This window comes from Ciconia boyciana, chromosome 1 (assembly GCF_034638445.1).
Source record: "Ciconia boyciana chromosome 1, ASM3463844v1, whole genome shotgun sequence".
In the NCBI taxonomy this organism is placed as follows: domain Eukaryota; kingdom Metazoa; phylum Chordata; class Aves; order Ciconiiformes; family Ciconiidae; genus Ciconia; species Ciconia boyciana.
In genome coordinates this window covers 190,907,498-190,925,956 of record NC_132934.1, presented here as the reverse complement: position 1 = coordinate 190,925,956, position 18,459 = coordinate 190,907,498, and the positions used below count along the sequence as shown (strand labels likewise).

The 18,459-nt window shown below is 47.4% G+C and overlaps 1 protein-coding gene across 1 annotated transcript in view; it reads right to left on the bottom strand.

The window, feature by feature from the left end:
* FOXO1 (forkhead box O1) overlaps positions 1 to 18,257 on the bottom strand; it is a 67,810-nt gene extending 49,553 nt beyond the window's left edge. The window contains exon 1 of the mRNA XM_072850307.1: positions 17,508 to 18,257. Within this exon, the coding sequence (XP_072706408.1) occupies positions 17,508 to 18,119 (612 nt within the window). The 5' untranslated portion in view covers positions 18,120 to 18,257. The remainder of the gene's footprint in view (positions 1 to 17,507) is intronic.
* Positions 18,258 to 18,459: the final 202 nt, after the last annotated feature.

Sequence of the window (18,459 nt, the reverse complement as noted above, 5' to 3'; positions counted from 1 at the left end):
AAAGTCCTCACATGAGCTGGAAACAACATGGTCTGAGATACCATCTTAGTCCGTGCACTCAGGACTACAGGCTTGAAGTTGATGAGGTTATTTTGTCGACACTTGAAACTGTCCCTTGGCCTTTTCCCTAAACTGGTGGTGTCTCATAATTTGAGCCTAAAAGGACTTCTGGGGATGTTCACAAGGGCTGCCTCCTTTCTAGGGAGTTATTCACCATTCCCGATTAAGTTTCTCCTTGTGAACAGTTAGAGCAGGAACCTATTCTCCTTCACTGACTACCGATCCCAAATAGACCAGCCTCTTAAGCTAAAAGCAGACTGCATAACCCTCTTCATACCTAGCTGTCTTCTTTCTCTTCTCCTGTTACCCAAGGGCTTTCCTTGCAACGCCAAGAGGTACTTTGAATCACAAAAGTCAACACATGCAAAGGAACCACTAGGCTTAACTAAAGGCAACTATTAGGCTTTCTAACTTCAGGCAACCCCACACGGAGTTCAGAAGAGGACTGTGGTCTACACACCAGCTAATCGGTCAGGGACAAAGAAGAAACCTCTATTTCCTACTTTGAAGCTTCGATGCTGCAGAGGAACCTCAGAACCTCATCGGACTCTCACACAGCCGGTTCCCATCAGCAGTTACACACATGATCTTTAGGTTACAGGTACGAGACGAAAAGTCAAATCTTAAACAGTAAGCGAGAGCTACTTTTCTTACTGATGCTACCTATGTGAACCTTAACGCAAGATTTACATGGCAGAGGAAAAAAGGTGTTAACGGGGAGAGGGAATATTCAGGTCAGTACAGATATGTTTTGCTACTCTATTTCTATTCCTCATGTAATAAAATTCAGTGTAACTGAATTTTCAGTGTACAGGCTATATTCAGTGTAAAATTCAGGTACGTTAGCAAATCAGCAGCACAAGCAATAAACCTGGTCAGAAGTTTCTGACAATAAAAGCATATTCTGCCCTCTGATTTTTTTTTCCCTTAAATTTGGAAGGAAGTTTCACATTTCAGTATAATTCAGACCATGTTAAAGACATTTCTAGGAAAAGGCACATTTCCTACAACAAGCTCATTTAACAGTCACTTAACAGCAACAAACTTAAAGCCTTGGTTGGCAATGTCAATTTCTCCTCTGCATGATTCATTTATCCCGGGGATAGGCCTGAGCAAGGGATTCTCCCAGCAAAAGACAGACTAATCAAATTATTTCAAGTCAGTCAGGTATTCACTTTATGCCATCCAGCCCCGATGACAAAATCTCTTGTAATAGCAGATCTCCCAATGTTAAAAGAAAAAAATGTTCATGGGCTAAACACTGGCTTAATCGGAGCCAAGAGGCAAAGCTCCTCCAGTCAGGAAGACATAAATGTTATCACTGTCTCATTCTCATTCCTAATCTTTCACACTGCGTTGGAAAGTGGCTTATATACATACATATGCACCCCATTTCAGACACACACTTGACAGAGCACAGAATTACCCCCCATGTGCAAGGCAGCATGCTACATTGCGTCCCAGGGGCTGGCACGGAGAGGACAGATTCTTGCAAGATGCCGAAAGATCCCAGCGTAGTGGCCGGGACTTAGCAACAAACCTGAAAAGGCTTGAGGCTCTCCACCCCTCTTTCTGAGCAGGTGGGCCATCCACATGTATCCAAACATACATAGTCCAGAACAGCAACATTCTCCTTTCCAGTTTCCTTGACCTCCAGCGAGGAAGGGAGACAGGACTCCAGTCAGTCACCCCAAAAGTTTACAGAGGGCAGCACAGCAAAGTCCCCCACCATGTCCGCATCCCCAGCCTTGCACACTGCCATCAAGCAGGGACAGCAGCCACTGGGCCACCGCAGGGATGCCACCCGAGAGGTGGCTCGTGAAAACAAAACACCGCCCTGGGCCACAGCTGCAAATTCAGCTGGTGTGTTACTAAACCCTGTTGTTCACAAGAACAACTGGGGCGGTTTGGAAACTTCTACCTCAGAAGAAATCTCCGCAGCCACGGCACTGCCCCAGGCCACAGATGGGCTAATGTAAAAGGCCTGAAGACCTTGGCACGAGTTGTATTTTACACACACATTGTTTGCTGCTACTTTTTACACAACATGCCGAGCTAAAGACACCTAACCTTTTAAGTGATTTTTGGTGTAAATATTTCTTACCTCTGTCCCAACCTGGATTATAACTTGAAAATTAAGACGTTTGGTGCGCTTTCACTTTAGCCTAGTTTCCAAAGGCCAGGCTGCAGCATCAGCTCGTCTGCTGAGTATCTGCGCTGCGTGGCGCGGCAGCTGGCTGGCGGTGAAACAACACAGCAAATACCAGCTCTCGCCCCAGGAGTAGATAGGAAACATGGGGAAAAGATCAAGCAATGATGCCGGTAACTATGGTGGGTTATTCTCTTCCTCCCCTCCCACCAACCTCTCCAAGCTCCAACAGCTTCCATCTCTCTCTCCCTTGGGAGAGCCACTCAGCCCTCCACCTCCCCTGGTGCCCCTTCTCTACACCTGCCAAGGATGCTCTTGCTCTGATCATCTTTGAAAATGAAAATATTTCTCCTCAGCTATATAGTTTTGAAGTTGTCAGCTTTTATTTCACACAGAAGAACCTCCTGCACACCTGAAAGCCGCCGGCCTTTCCCCCATGGTACCCTTGGCTCTAAGAAAAGGCACTGCCTCCTTTAAGAGCATCATGACGCCACCGACGCCACCGCTATTTCCTACGTTCTCAAATCCAATGCAGACGGCAGTCACATGCTCCTGTTTATACATCCCATAATACAAGGCCCCTATTTATCAATAAATGCCTTGAGGTGCAGAGCAAAGCCCAAGCTACTAAAAATCTGCTAGGATTATCTGCTGGTGTTTCACATCAGCAGCAGCGGTGGCCAAGGAAAAGTGAAGGGAAATGAGGATGCAGCAGGGAGAGTCCAAAGAGTAAAGAGCAGAAGGAAGGGGCTGCTACAGGTATGCGAAGAGCTGGGGAACGAAAAGGGAAGAGAAGGCAACAGAAGGAGAGGCCCAACCTTCTTTTTTCTTTTTAAACTCTAATCCAAGGCATTAAAGAATGACTTAAAAAAATACACAAACGCGATGTTTTACTCAGTAAATAACTAACCATTGGAACCCATGGCTGCAGGATAACTACTGGAAAATAACTTGCAGTGATTAAAAAGGGATTAAATGGGTTTTATAAACAACAGTATCTGTTGTTAAACATGCTAAAATAAAATTACAAGAGTTAATAACCCATTTGCTTCAGGGCATAAACTAATCCTCATCTAAGGGTAGCAGAGATCTGCCTGCATGTCAGCTCGATATCTGGTGCAACAACTACTCTCCATAGGCAAGCAATCTTTGCTTTTAATTCCTGGCATTTAAAAATTGTCTTTCTTGCCTGAAAAAGAGAGCATGCTATTGTTCAGGCCTTGAACTGACCCCACATAATTAATTCTGGAGTTTACCAGATACATCATTCCCTTGAGGGGTGGGGGTGAAATGCATGAAAAGGGAGGAAAAGAGTTTAATTGCTCCACACTTCAATATTCCGCTCTCAGTATCTTCAAATACGGTTTGTCAGGGCACTAAAACCAAGCACATGAGATAAAATTCTCATAAAAAGCTTAAAGACATGAACAAAGCACAAAATCTATTAGTACTTTTCAGTCCAACAGTTCACCAGCCAAATCAGTTTATGAGAAAATTAGATCTTTAGGACAGGCAGCAAGGGGAGATTTTTAATATATTAGAACAGAAGAATTTACTCTGCCTGGTAATAATTAAAGCATTATCTAATATGATATCCTGTTCTCAAAGATGGAATAGGGTTGAAGTACAAACTCCGAGATTATGATCCCAGCCCTCTCCAAACCCAAATCCAAACCTATGAACCTTACTAACAGATTGGCTAGTCTCCCAGATAATTGTTTCTGGACAAAACACAAGATGGGACACGACACGTTCAATGCTCCACTGTGGTTATGAATTTTTGGTTTCAAATGCCAGCTTGTTCTTTCCCACAGGTAAGACGGCTGTGTGCTGGGGACGCTCCCCCCCAGCTCAGGAGAGCTCCTGGAAGAACAAGTCTTGAACATAAGCCCCACAGAACTCATTCCACAAGTGACCTTTCCATCTACACTGCCAGGCTACCCACTCCAGTTTCATTTGTCTACAACTTTTTTAGTTTTTATTTTTACAGGGGTGCAAATTACAGCTGGCTCAGTTTGGCAGTCCTAAGGGTCAACATTTGAACTGTGTTTTCAAAAACAGGGCTTTGCAATGCTCCGCTTCAACTCACTAGCAGGCCAGATCAAGCATGCCCTGCACCTTGTGAGTCTCTGCAAAGTTTGGCACTGACCACCCAACAGAGCAATATCAGTGCTGGAGCCACATGTTAAACTGATAACCAAAGCAAGAAGTATAAAATGCCTGCTAGAAAAAAAAAAAGAGCGCTCTGAAACTTAAATTAGTTTTACAGTGAATGCAAACATGCTGTTTCAGACCACTGTATGTATATATTCCCTCTCCTCTCCTACTGCTGAAACAGCAAAGCATGCATGGCAGATGGCATGATTCATCTGAAAATTACTCTAGCAGCACTCTATTAGCCTCTAAGGAGTAAACTAGGATAAAAATATTCTGAATGTTAACTTAAACTAGGCAGTTGTCATGAGGAGTCGTCAGGTCAATCTACTTGCTTAGTTTGCAGAATTTTTCTTTCAAGCAGCAATAAGCATTACGTATGAAGATATCGTCATTTATTTGTTCTACCTACCAGGAATTAATACAGAAACAAGAAGGGAAGCAACTGAGGGACAAAAAGGTTTATTTTACCATACATAAGTAAAAAAAGTACCAGCCAAAGTCAGGCCAAGACCCACAGCATATCATGTTAAGGATAGCACCAACCATTTCTGGCAAGGTGGGATAGATTCAGTTTCTAGAGACTGCACATCTTAGCTGGGAGAACATCTTGCCACAGGCCCAGTAGCTGAATGTAAATCTGCTCAGTTGAAGACATGGAAGGGACCTCAGCAAGTCTGTCCCCTGCCCCAAGACATCAGCAATTATGTCCAAGACATTTGCAAGAAGCTGCTTGGTAATAACACCCACCAAGGCAGCCAGCCCCAGCCCCAGCCCCAGCCGCAGCCCCCGGCTCACTCACAGGTCCACAGAGGACACAGGCAGCCAGCAGAGACCCCGAGGGGCTGAGTGAATGCAGTGAGGGGCATCACACCTCTGCTCAGCTGCGGTCCCACTCCGGGCTCCCAGGGCAGCACTGCCCACCAGCCCGCATGACACGCAGGCTAACTCACCAGGGGAGTGACAATACAAATGCCTGCATCACATTCAGTGTCAAGGCAGCCTTACCAGTCAGCCTGCCCCAAAAATGCAGTTGGAGGACCGTGCCATCAGTCCCCCTGCTTCACACAAAAGACAGGAGTCAGCAGTGCTGCACGTCTTCTTCCAGGGAAATTAAAAACCATAGGAAGTAAGGAATTGGGTTCCCAGCTGCAAGGAACGCTGAGCACTCGTTCACAGACCTGTTGGACTAGCACACAATGCTTCCAACTGAAACTCCATCCCTCATTTGAAAAAAAGAAACAAAACACACACTTAGATGGTTCAGATTATGCTGACAGCACAAAAACTCACTACAGTGCAGGACACTGCCCCAGGACTGACTACTGTAACGTTAATTGCCTGGACTCTGGGCCCCAAGCTAAAAAACTCCTTCCCAAATAAACAGTCCACAAGAACCAATTTATTTTTTTGCTCCATCAACAATAATCCTCAGCCAACAGAAGCTGAATATTTGGTGTGCTTTAATATGCAGGTTAACCAACCAGGGGGTGAAGCCAGTAACACAGCTGCCCTCATCTTTGGGGAGAAGGTGGTGACACTGTGCTTAATGTCATCTCTTCAAAAAGGCGTTTTCTACATATGTATATGCTACCACGTCAGCCTCGTTGCATAACCAGGTTGTGCAATCATTGCAAATTCATTTACATCTTCATTTTTGTTCCAGAGGTCCAGGAGGGGGAAGGAGGGATCACTGTCAAAGGACAGGGTGGACTTTGCAGAACTGGTCTCCTCGGCCACCGGAGGATGGTCTGAAGAGGGGTGAGAGGCAGTGGGAGGGCACCAGGACTCCCTCGCTAATGCCACTACTGCTCACCCAGAGCAGACGTTTGGAGCAAAGTCTTGGAAACCTCAAAGCAAAGTATGACTTCATAGCATCAGGGAATGACTAGTGTTGGCTTGGACTGCAAGCAGAGAAGATTATGGTTTCTCCTTTTAATACTTATTACTATGTCATTGCCACAGAACTGTAAAGAAGAAATAGGCAAGAGTGCAGTATCAGGTTTTCATAGACTGAACAAACTGGATTATTCAAGAGCAACTCAAGTTTCCTAACAAGCATGGAGAAGTCTGCATTAAGATAGCATCTCTTTATTTTTCCAAAATCAGTTGCAACAGGCTGCATTTTAAAATACTGCTTTTAACTCCCATCCTCATTTTTATTTCAAGGCGGCATTTACTGGATTTACTACATTTGTGGATAAGGGCACAGCGCACCAACAGCACCAGGGACCAGACCCTAGACCAGCATTAATTCTCCACCGGCTAAAATATACACTCACATAATGTTAGGAGAGACGCTCAGCTCTTGCAGCAAAGGCAAATCCTCAACCATAAAGATCTGACACCAGAGTTTTACTTGGAGGCTGTGTATATTCACCAAGGAAAAAGGGGAAATAAGGCAAAAAAAAAATTAATCCCCCAACTGGAGCCAACAGAGAAAGCACCTGGTCCAGCCCCCTCTGTCCCTCTCCCAGGTTTCCAAGCATCATGTCACCTGCATTTAAAACACAGAAGTGCCTTCCAGCTCTGCCTTAATGCTATCCCAAGGATGGCAGGGCCAAGATACCGTAACAGCTACGAAAAAGTGAAGCTTCTCAGAGTTAAACATGCAGTCTGGGTTTTCACATCCAAAAAAAATTACACCTTTTTTTGGTATTGCTTCCTTCACTATAGGTTTCTAGATATTAATCAAGATCTAAATATATCTATCTAGATAAAAATATGCAGTGCATTTTTATTTATGTTTGAATTATATAACACAATTTGATCAGATCACATGCGAGGCTGTATCCTCACCCTAAATTTCAAATAGCTTCTGGTTTGAGCTGCAGCTCCGTCAGCTGAGCAGAGCTCAGCTCAGAGAGGCAGGGCTGAAGTAGGACAAGCGTAGCAGTGGCAGCAGGCAAACAGCCCCTGCAAATACCTAAGCCAGATCTGGCTCTGGCGACTTCACCTTCCTTAACATCACCACGAAGCTCATTAAAAAAAAAAAAAATCTGTAGTAATACTAATGAATCTAATCAATGAACATTTATCTTGGAACAACACTTCCATCATGAATCTTTCACTTTAGCACAAGCATTGCTTTCCTCACCTGAGCCTCCAGAGACACTGAAAGACCTTACTGAGGAATACAGGCAGCGGCACAGTATCCTCCGGAGGGGCCGAGGGATGTACCTGGCTGCTGTAAGTAGTGAGGAACCGATGTGGTGAATCACTACAAACTTCTCCCTGGAACAAGAGGAAATGTCCTTCCTTTCCCTGACCTCCTCTTCACACCTGAGCAGCCACCAGAGAAGTACCCACAAACGGGCCCGACAGACAGCGGCCTTTCAGCAGGACCCCGCCAGCGGGCTCAGCTCCGACCCGGAGCAGCCGCCGGGTCACGGCTCCAGCACCCAGAGAAACCTGCACAGCAGCACCCTGCCAGCACCAGGGCAGAAGCCAGGCTCCAGGCCTTCCCAAAAAGCCTTCTCCTCACACCTCCCCACCTCTTCACGCCTCCCAAAGCTTGCATCCGAGAGGACTGCTGTTAAGGGCAGCTGGGAGCAGCCCTCGGCCCCGGCCCCACAGGGGATGCTGGAGCCTCTCGGGGCAGTGCTGCAGGGGAAGGGGGCGAAGGGGGACAGGAAAGAAGAGGGGGACAAACCAAACAGTTGCAAGTTACACCTGCTAATTACGCATTTCCAGAGGGGACACAACAGCAGGAATAATCCCTCTTCCCTCAGCGTGCCACCAAGATGCCTTCAGAGCCAGGTTTTCTGGGAGAAGGGGTTGTGGGAGTTGCAAACAATTACATTTAATTTGAAGGTTCACATTTGAAGAGAATATTTTTGGAAAGAGAAATCAACAAGTTAACAGCAAGCAGGAGCACGGAGCACATAATCTTTTCACATCCTGACAGGGGAGAACTGCGGAGGCCTGCTATGAAGCATCTCTGAATAACAGCATCTTCATTTTTTGAATATCTAATTAGCAGTTTCTATATATTGCAAAGCATCGCTATAAGATATAATTTAGTTGGCAAACACTAAAGATCTCTCAGTCTGTAAGTATGCTTTTGGCAATCAAAATTTAAATCTGGATATATATCCAAGATATGTACGGCACAGGTACTTTTTTTTTATTCTAACAACTACATTCAAATTAGCAGATTAACTCAAATCAGTTTTAAGCAAATGCAAGCTACAAGCAAATCAGCCTCCACTACCACCACAACAGTATATTTTTGGATTGTTAGCATCCTTACTCCCGTTAGCGGCTTCAAATACATTTAACATCTATTAAAGGGCAGCAGATGAAGTTAAACAAGTTTTGTCTAAAACTAAGAAGGCTACAGATGCCAGAACTTAGCACCGACTCAGACCTGAAACTCACACATGCCAAAAACACATTTGCAATTGCACTAATTCCCACTGTGGGAACTGAAAGGCAGCTTCATATAACACAACGGGCAACAAATCCATTCCTTTAATTTCAGTCGCCAAATTTTAATTAATTTCCATCCAGGCAAACATTAAGCGTTTCTGCTGATCTTGCAGGATGTAAGCTCATTTGCACAATAAATGCGGTCTAACAAGTCACCACATTTATAGCAAGTTGCTTCAGTCTTATCTAACTGCGTAGTTTGAAAAGTCAGTGATGGGTAAGTGAAACTCCACCCACGTCACAGTTTCTGGAGTTAAGCACAAGAAAACTGAAGAAGTTGCGACCTTCTCGTTGCAAGCGAGACTGCCAACAGTATTTGGACAATTAGAGTCCATATTCTGAACTACGCATATAGCCCTTGTTTAGGAAAGGGGGAAAAAGCACGCGATTTTCACTTCAATTCAATTTTCTTCTACAAAATCAATGTCCCTATCCCAATGCTCCAGTGCTCCCCTTCCCAAAAAAAGCAAAGTCAAAGACCCTCTGCTGCCCGTTCACGGTAATTGCCAAAAAGAAAAAAAAAAGAAAGAAAAAAAAAGGAAAACAAATCAAACTTGAATTAAATTGTATAAGTTTAAATAGGTCAACATATAAACAAACCAGTCACAAGTTCTGCCTATGCCAGCAGGCACATATCACTGCAGCATTAAAGCAGAGACCATCAGCAAGAACAGGGATTCCCCAGCAGGTGGATCTGCCAGCAGAAAGGGCAGCAGGGCAGCCAGGGAATCAGCTTGCGCATAGCGGCTGCTGCCCATCTACGCACGGCCAGCTCCAGCCCGGAGATTTAAGACCAGCTCCAGGTGAACAGCAGCGGTGTAGGGCCCTCGCAGATACAGCACTTTTGCTCACTTGCTGCCCTTCTCCTCTGCAACATCAACAGCAGAGCAAGAGAGCGGTGCCCTGGCTGCTCAGCTACCAAGCTGTGGGTCAGCCTCACCAGCAAGCCACTGCCCTCTGCATCTCCTCTCTTTATGAACCTTCAACTCCTTCAACTTTCCCCAAAACTACAACTTCCATGGAGAGCACAAAGGCTGCTTAGTTGTATAACTCCTTCATGTATACATACCACTCATTTCATTTTAAAAAGTTTTAAATTTCCTTATTTCTGCACATGATGAAAATTTCATTCCAGTACTAAATTTAAATGGGGGGGGGGGGGGTGCCTCTAACATTTTTTAGAGGGAGACGCCAACACCCAAGAAGCAGAAAGCAGCCCACTTCACCCTTTCACATCCTGATGCAGGAGAAGCATGGAGGCCTGGCATGAAGTGGCCTCTGAATGATAGATATTTTAAAAAAAAAAAAAAAGATGCTAATTAAATAAGAGCTCTTACATATTACAAAGCATAGCTAGGAGATATAATTTAGTCGGCAAATACTATGGGTTAAGGGCACCTCTGCTTGCAAGCACTTTTTTGGCAATCAATCCAGATTTAAATCTGAGTATGTACTATTTTAGAGACTATGTCCCACACATAGACAGTACGTTCTCTCAAGCACGCAAGTGCCAGGCTCCAGAACTTACACCCCTTAGACCTATGCAACAAAAACAGCCTTGACAAAATGAAAAAGGAGCCCCACATGCTCACACCAACGTGAGCCTGGGCTGCAGTTAACACACCAGCAAAGCACTCGGGGAAACACGGGCTGCTTAGAAATGCCATCACAGCCATCCCTGGCACGCTGGCTTGAAGCGGCAACGGGACTGAACGCACTTCCAGCTCTATGGATTCCTAGCATTCCCAAAAACTAGGTTTCTAAGGCTAGAACAAGAGAAGACTTGTACCTTTAAGTTTAGTTAACTCTAGAATAAGACGTATTTTCAAACAGAACTATAACATCATTGATACTGTGCAGTGATGCAAGATGCCTTTAACAACAGTAAGTTGTCTGAGCAAATCGCGTGTTGCCCTCCGCTCCTCCAGCAAATTTCTAATCTCTGTCTGACGCGGCAGCTGTCAGAGTCCCAGGAAGTTTTCAGGGACTACATTTTTAAACCTAGCCACTTCTGGTCCCATGTACCACAAAGCAAAGCATTGCTAAACCTTTACCATTTACTGCAGAAGTGCTTCAAACCTAAATACGTTTGCCTCCTTAGGTATTATTTTAAGTGACCTGATAAAGATCGGTATCCACTATTGAAATCTAGCACAAGCACGAGGCCTAACGAAGTTCTTAGCAGATAATCATCAATCCAGTAAAAGCAGCTGACTTCGTTCTTTTTATTCCTCCACCTCCTCCGTTAGGAATGGAGACCTACCAAGAAACTCCCTGATACAGCTGCTGCACTGCTAACTGAAGATGTTTGCATATCACAAACTACAGTACAGGAATGAAGCACCTTTGTTTGATGAAGACATGTGAATAACATTTACTAAATATATTTAGAAATAATACTTAAATTGGTACTCAATTTAATTCACACTGAAGCTCTCTGTGGAGCAGCAGAGATGCTGTTCTTCAAAACGTGACTCTTCCCAGTGCACTTCATCCATTCCTGAAGTGCAGCCTATCATCACAAAGAGCAGGGTTTCCCCAATATTTAAAACCCATTTTGCCACACCAGACTTACAAACAAAATGCTACAAAATTCATTAGAACATTAGTATGTACTACCATATGCTTAACTATGACTAGCTGCAGCCAGCAATTTGAAGTTCCTCCTTCATAGCAGTTGACAGTAAATATATTCATCTTTCACATATTTCTGAAAGAGGAAAACAATAAAGTATTTACCAGGTATCTTCAGTATATATTACTTCAGTATTCATTACTCAAGATTATAAAATCACTCCCATTAGAAATCCTTGTTTCGTATACTAACTTTCTCCCAAAACAGAAGGGGCTGAAGGTTGAATCTCTGTAGCCACAGCCCTACATACTTCACAAATCTGTGGCTGCAAAATGTATCAGCATTTTTGTTCCAAAAGCCAAGCACTCATTTTACAAAATATTCACCAGTTGTGTAAACAGGGGAACATGTATTTAGGTAGTATTATGCTTTGGAAACTGAAAAAAGTCTGAACAGACATCTCAAGAGTACATCATTTCTGGAGTCTTATAAAGAACTTAAAACACCAAAAATATTGCCTATTTTATTGTTGATCATTGTATTAAAAAAAAAAACAAACCCTCACATACCTTACCTAAACATCTTTATCCTCTTGTACCACGCTGCTTCACCTTTCCATCCCAGGCAGCAAAAGCCCCAGTTCCCTAAACCACCAATTTCACTGACAACTTGTGAAACAGTGTAAGTGATACAAAAATAATGATACTAAGGAAGCAGCTGAGCGTGTCGTAAGGAATATAATGGCAAAGAGAGCAGTTACCTCGTTTTTTGTACAGTTCCTAAAGAACTGTATTGAAGTTCTTTAAAGTCAGGCACTTCAGGAAAATTTAGTTCATTATGTCAGTATACAAGTATACAACGCCACTCAGGCGTTTTGTTTTGGTGTTTAATCCTACCTATAATCATACAAGTAACTGAACAGACTTCACAGCAAATAGAAAATGGGCAAAGAAAATAAAGAGTATTTCCAACACATAATTCAAGGCCATGGTGGGAAGCTCAAAACCACCCATGAACGCTGGGACACATAGCACCAGACAGCACAAGCCACTGGCAGCGAGCGTATCTTAAGCATCCCAGCTGCTGAGAAGCGGCGCGGTCCCTCCTGGCCGCAACCTGCCTGCCACGCCGCGGGATGGGGCCAGGGAAGCCCACTCGCCACCCCAAAAACAGGGCAGCAGCATTCAGGTTTGAGGCCAGAATGGGCTTTTTCCTTCAAGCAAGGGCTGAGGTCAAAAGGGCAAACATAAAAGGAGAAACAGAATTAAGTCTAAAAGGAACAAACTGTTCAGGGCCAGCATTGCGATACAGCTTTGCCATGAGTTATTCGGGCGCAGGCGAGGAGAGCACCTTGCACCTGCAAAGATTAAGCTGAAATTTCATACCTGAAACTTCTCACTTACTAAATGAAATGCAAGCTGGTGAATCACAGACAGACAAGGAAGGCTGCTACAAAGGACTTTTCAGTGGCAGTGAGCAGGTATGCAAGCCACTAAATAGTAAAACTCACAACAGGGTGGGCAGAGGCTGGAACTGGCCTGGCCGTTTCTCCGAGCGTGCCTCCGCTGAGATCAGGAGTCGCAGCAGAGCAGATGCAACTAGAGATTCCAGCTGTTGAGGCTATTACTAGTGCCACATGTAAAAAGGTATGACTGTAATTGCATTTATCTTGGCAGAATCCAGAAATAGAAAGCCAAACATAAATACCTATATATGCATACGCGTGTATGTGCTGTATGTATGTAATACAATGCATGATGCTAGGGGACCCACAAATCACCTACGGAAGCATCTAAAGGCACAGAGGTAAATGCCTACAGGTATATAACCGGCATTGAGGGAATACACAGCAATTCTTCAAGGCAATCTTCAATTGTGGTATTTTCACGTAGAAAAAGAAATGTGTGATAAAAACCTCACAAAGATGTACTCATTTCACTTTACGTAAATTGTATAAATTTCCACAATTTAAATTCTTCACTGATGTAGAATCAAAAGCTTTGGACAACTTCTGTGAAGATTATTCTTGATTTCTCAAAGTCTTTCAAACACTCCATACTATGTGTGACTTTCAAATGAAATACACCACAACCCAGAATGTATTTTGCACTGAGACCGATGCACTATAGAATAGAGTCATGGCCACAGAGTATTCCTACGGTAAGGCCACCCAAAGCACCAGTCCCACACCTGTTTTGTCCTCAGGCTTTCAGGCTTACATCCATTCATTCTTCTGCAGCTAGATATCATCTCTTCTCATTCCTTCGGCAATGGCAACAAATAAATTTAGGTGATCAAGTTTCCTTGGGACTAGAAGTCGAGGAGGTGTAAACACCCATGCAACCTTAACACCGGCCACTGTGAAAAATAAACAACCTATCCACCTTAAGATGAGTGCCACCAAACTGTGTTTTCTGTTTAAGAAAAATTATAGGTTTTGATTTGAACCCATTTTCAAAACCAGGCTAAAAGGATGAGACCATTCAAGGCAGCTTAACTGTGATAGCTCCTTTATCATAAATCTCAACAATCTTGCCATAAAGCAAAGACATCATGAAATACACACACAGAGATGTTTTATATTTTATATACGATGATTAGCCAAAAAGCTATCAGATTTGAGTAAAGGAAGAGTTACCTACAGCTGCGGTAAAGTTCTTGGAGGACTGTAGACTGTCTCAAGCCCTATGTCTCCCACTAGCACAGATAAGAGAAAACGCTGCTTTCACTTGACTACTACTAGGAGAAAAGTTTCATTCTTCCATGCAACTTTCACAACAATTTCTTTGTTATCTCTGAAACAGATCTTGTTCTTGCTTCAGCTTTCTCTGAGCAACATCGGTCGCTATCGGCACTCGTTCTCACTCAACAATACAGCAGGTCTGGCGGAGCACATCTCAAGTGCTTCATTCAAGGTAGCCGCCGTGCGGGGGGTCGTGCAGACTTTGCTCCCCTAGAGTTCAACGGGAGGGGGTGTTTATAAAGCAGAGTTTGTGCTAAGAAAGTCTGGAATAAACTACTTTTTATATGTATAACTGAGAACAATTTTACCTACTTTAATAAGCTACTACTGATAATTTTATGTTACTACCTTTGACTTCTACTCTTATTTAAACAGACATTTTTATTTGAAAGTTTTTACCTGGAAGAACTTGGATGCTATTCAGAGCTCCCAACAGATAACGCTGACACCACTGAAATTCTTTATTCAGTGAAAAATGAAAAAGCAGCTCAACATCAGATGTTAAATCGGGGCAGTACACATTCACAAGCATTAGAGCATTTAGCCCTCATCTTCTGGGTGAGAAGCACAGCCTTGCCACTACGCAGAAAGTGCCCATTCTTTTTAATTTCCTGTGCATTTCACAGATTTTGTGTATAATTTGAAAGGTGCCTTGTTGCACTTACAAATATGCAAATTCCAACAAGATTAAGTGTCTCGAAGCTCTATTTAAAGGGGAAAAAAAATAACCCCACCCTCCCTTTCTCAGACTGCGAAACACCCGTGCACAACGTACTCCTGGCCCTAAGTCAGAGCCAGGCTCTAACGCGAACCCGCGCTCCCTCTGTCAGCAGAAAAGTCCGCCGCTAATCTGTGCTCATCGCCGGAGCAATGCTCCTCCTCTGCAGGGGCCCTCGGCTGACTCAGGCTTCGCTCCCAACCCTGCGCCCGCACCTACAGCAGGTCCCTGGCCCCCAGAGCATGACCGAACCAACACCTCCCAGCTGGAAAAAAAAATATATCCTTCTTCAAGCTGAGACGTGGTGATAAACGAGGCAAACGGGCTGCACGCCTCAACCACATCAGTTATAGCATTGATACCAAGTGGCTGCCAATAACTAAACCTGAAAAGGTGTTGAAGAAACATTGCATTTATCTGGCCAATGTGGTAAAACCTGCAAGCGTGTAACTTTCTGAGCAGCCTGGCAGTGACGCAGCCAAAGGAAGCGATTAGGGTAACATGTCTCTAACGCAGAACACAGTAACTGCTTAATTAGGTAGGAGAGTACACGTGTATTTACCGGCTAGCAGTGGCAGGGTACCTACTGCACTCTACCAGGGGGTACCACAGCCAAAAAACGTACTGGTAACGGCTGTCCCTGTCATAGCGGAGGTATGTGGGCATAGGAAGAGCTCGCTCTGTCAGAAAGAGGAGTGCAGGACTTCTTCTTTGCTGAAGCACCACAGGAAGAGCAGCAATACAATAGGAAGCACTTAATAAGTTACACAGCTAGCAGAGTTACTTATTTGCTCGCTTGAATTTGGGAGTTCATTGCTTTGATTTTATTTTGGTTTGTTTGGTTTTCACTTCTCTTCTACTCAATCTGAAATTGATGTATCTTGCTCTTTTCAAGGAGACTGAAATACCACTGGAAAAAAACCAGCATTTTCAAGTGACAAGCTACCTTATTTAAAAGTTGTCTGTCAGCTATCAATCATTTCACTCCTATTAGGGGTTTTCATGAAAGATGTCTTCAGACAATTATCCTTTAAATTTTTTAGTCAAACACATCGACAGAAACTAACAAATTACTTTTAAAAGCCTTAAAAGCCTTCACGCTAAAAATGAGCTTAAGATTAATCTGTATTTCCACAGGAGGATGTTGCTTACCTCTAAATAAAATGGATTTACAAAAATCTGATTCCTAGCTATGCAATTAAAAATACATAAGTACACGATTTGAGATGACACTTTCTTTTTTAAAAAAGAAAAAATAATACAGATACTAGAAAGTGAAGCAAAAACTTTGGCTGGCCCCAACTGGACCAAAGTCACGAACACACCAGGACGCGCTGATAGCGTGCTAAGTACGTGCACCTCACGCATTTATTGCCAACATTTAATCCCTCGCAGGGCGGAGGAGGCTCTGCCTTTACACAGACAGCTAAAGCTTATTCTGACAACGCTCTCACGTAACAGTGCCACGAAACTACGCGCCCTACCCCCGCCACGTGCAGGGGCACGGGTGGGTGACACTTTCGACAGAGGCCTCGGAGGAAGAGGATTTGTTCGCAGCAGCGTTAAGCGTTCGCCACCCACAGGGATGCACCCACGGAGGGTACCACGGGCCCCACGCAGCCACCGCCACAGTGGGCAAGGGCCAGCGCGGCCACACGTCCCCACGCGAAGCGACGCCAGGCTCAGGGCCACCTGCCTGGGAGGGCGGCCAGTGCCCGCGGGGCCTGCCGGGACGTGGCGAGCAGGTCCCCCCGGGGACCTGGGGACGAGGCAGCGCCACGGCAGCTGGCCTTACGGCCTGGCTCTGAGCAGCACCGGCCGCTCGGCTCCAGCCTGCGCAGGGCCGAGCAGAAAACCCTGCCGCCAACAGGTTACTGCTACCAGCCTGCCACGGCTACCGGGACCGCGCTGCAGGGGGAAACTCTGTCCCGCTGTTTAACAGCAGAAAGACGTTCCCGCAACCCAAGTTTAACAAAGCCATCAAGACAAATACGGCGGCTTACTCATTAAACGCACGGTATTTTTGCAACCCTTGTCCTGCCTCTGCTCTTTCCCCGTCCCTGTTTGCTTCTGCCCCCTCTCCGCCGCCCGACGGCAAACCCCGCCGCGCCGGGGCGGCTGCCGGCACGGCACCCCCCGCCCCGGGCCGGGCACCCCAGGGGACGCGGCCGTGCCTCCGCAGCGCCCGACGGCCACCCCCACGGCACGCGTGTTGAACCCCGGCCCCGGCCGGCCGCCCCGGGGGAGCGGGAGGCGGCGGCGCTCCCGCCGGGTTTGCCCGGGGACGGCGCCGTGACACGGCGTGAACTTTTGCTTTCGGCGGGGCAGGGCGGGGGGGAGGCGGAGAGCGGGGGGGCGGCCCGGCCCCTCCTGCGCCGCACCGGGGGAGGGCAAAACCGCTTTTTTTTTTTTTCCCCGTAGGATTTTTCCCTTAGGAAGGGTGAAATAAGTAAAATTTTAAGGGGGGGGGAGGGAAGCAGCATGGAGCCGGAGCGCTGCGAACTGCGCGGCGGGCAGCGAGCAGCCCGCGGGAGGGCAGCGTGCCCAGCCGTTTGCAGCGCCGCGGCTCCCTGCCCGGGCGGCAGCGTGTGCAGCGCCGAGCACGGCGGCCGCAGCGCCGCGGCGGAGCCTCCCGGGACCCCCCTCCGGCGGGGGTCCCCCACCACCCGCCCCTCACCTTCCAGCCGGCCGAGCTGTTGCTGTCGCCCTTATCCTTGAAGTAGGGGACGCTCTTGACCATCCACTCGTAGATCTGGGAGAGGGTGAGCCGCTTCTCGGGGGAGCTCTCGATGGCCTTGGTGATGAGGTCCGCGTAGGACAGGTTGCCCCAGGCGTTGCGGCGCGACGAGCTGCTCTTGCGGGGCTGCCCGGCCACGGGGCCCGGCGACAGACCCGCCACCGGCGGCGGCACCGGCGGCACCGGCGGCGGTCCCGGCGGGTGGAGGCGGCAGCCGGCCTCGGGCGCCGGGAAGTCCCCGCAGCGGCAGGCGGCCGCCTCCGGGGCAGCGGCGGCGGGGGGCAGCGGCGCGAAGTCTTCGCTCTCCTCTAGCAGGCTGAGGTTGCTGATGAAGTCGGCGCTGAGCGCTCCCGAGGCGGCGGCACCGGCCCCGGCCGCGGCCCCGGCCCCGGCCGCCCCCTCGGGCTGCCCGCCGCACGACGGCGCCGGGCTGGAGGTGGCCGAGCTGGGGGGGTTGAACTCCGGCCGCGGCAGGGGCCAGGTGCAGGAGCGGGGCCGCGGCAGCGGCTCGAAGTCGGGGTCGATGTCCACCAGCTGCGGTGCCTCGGCCATGGCGGGGCCGGGGCGGGAGCGCGGCGGCGGCAGCAGCGGGGCGGCTGGGCTCAGCGCCGCCGCCGCCCCATGCAGGCTCCGGGCGCGGACCGGCGCGGCCCCGACGGCGCGGCCGCCAACTCCCCTCGCGGCTCCGGCTCCGGCCCCGCCGCCCTTGCCCCTGCCCGGCTCCCTGCCCTCCGCGGCGGCAGCAGCAGCAGCAGCGATCCGGCCGCCCGGCGCGCACCGACTGGAGCGACCGCCCCACGCGGGCCCGCCTCCAGCCTTCCTCCTCCTCCTCCTCCTCCTCCTCCTCCTCCCGGCGGGGAGGGACTGCCCGCGCCGCGCCAATGGCAGCGCC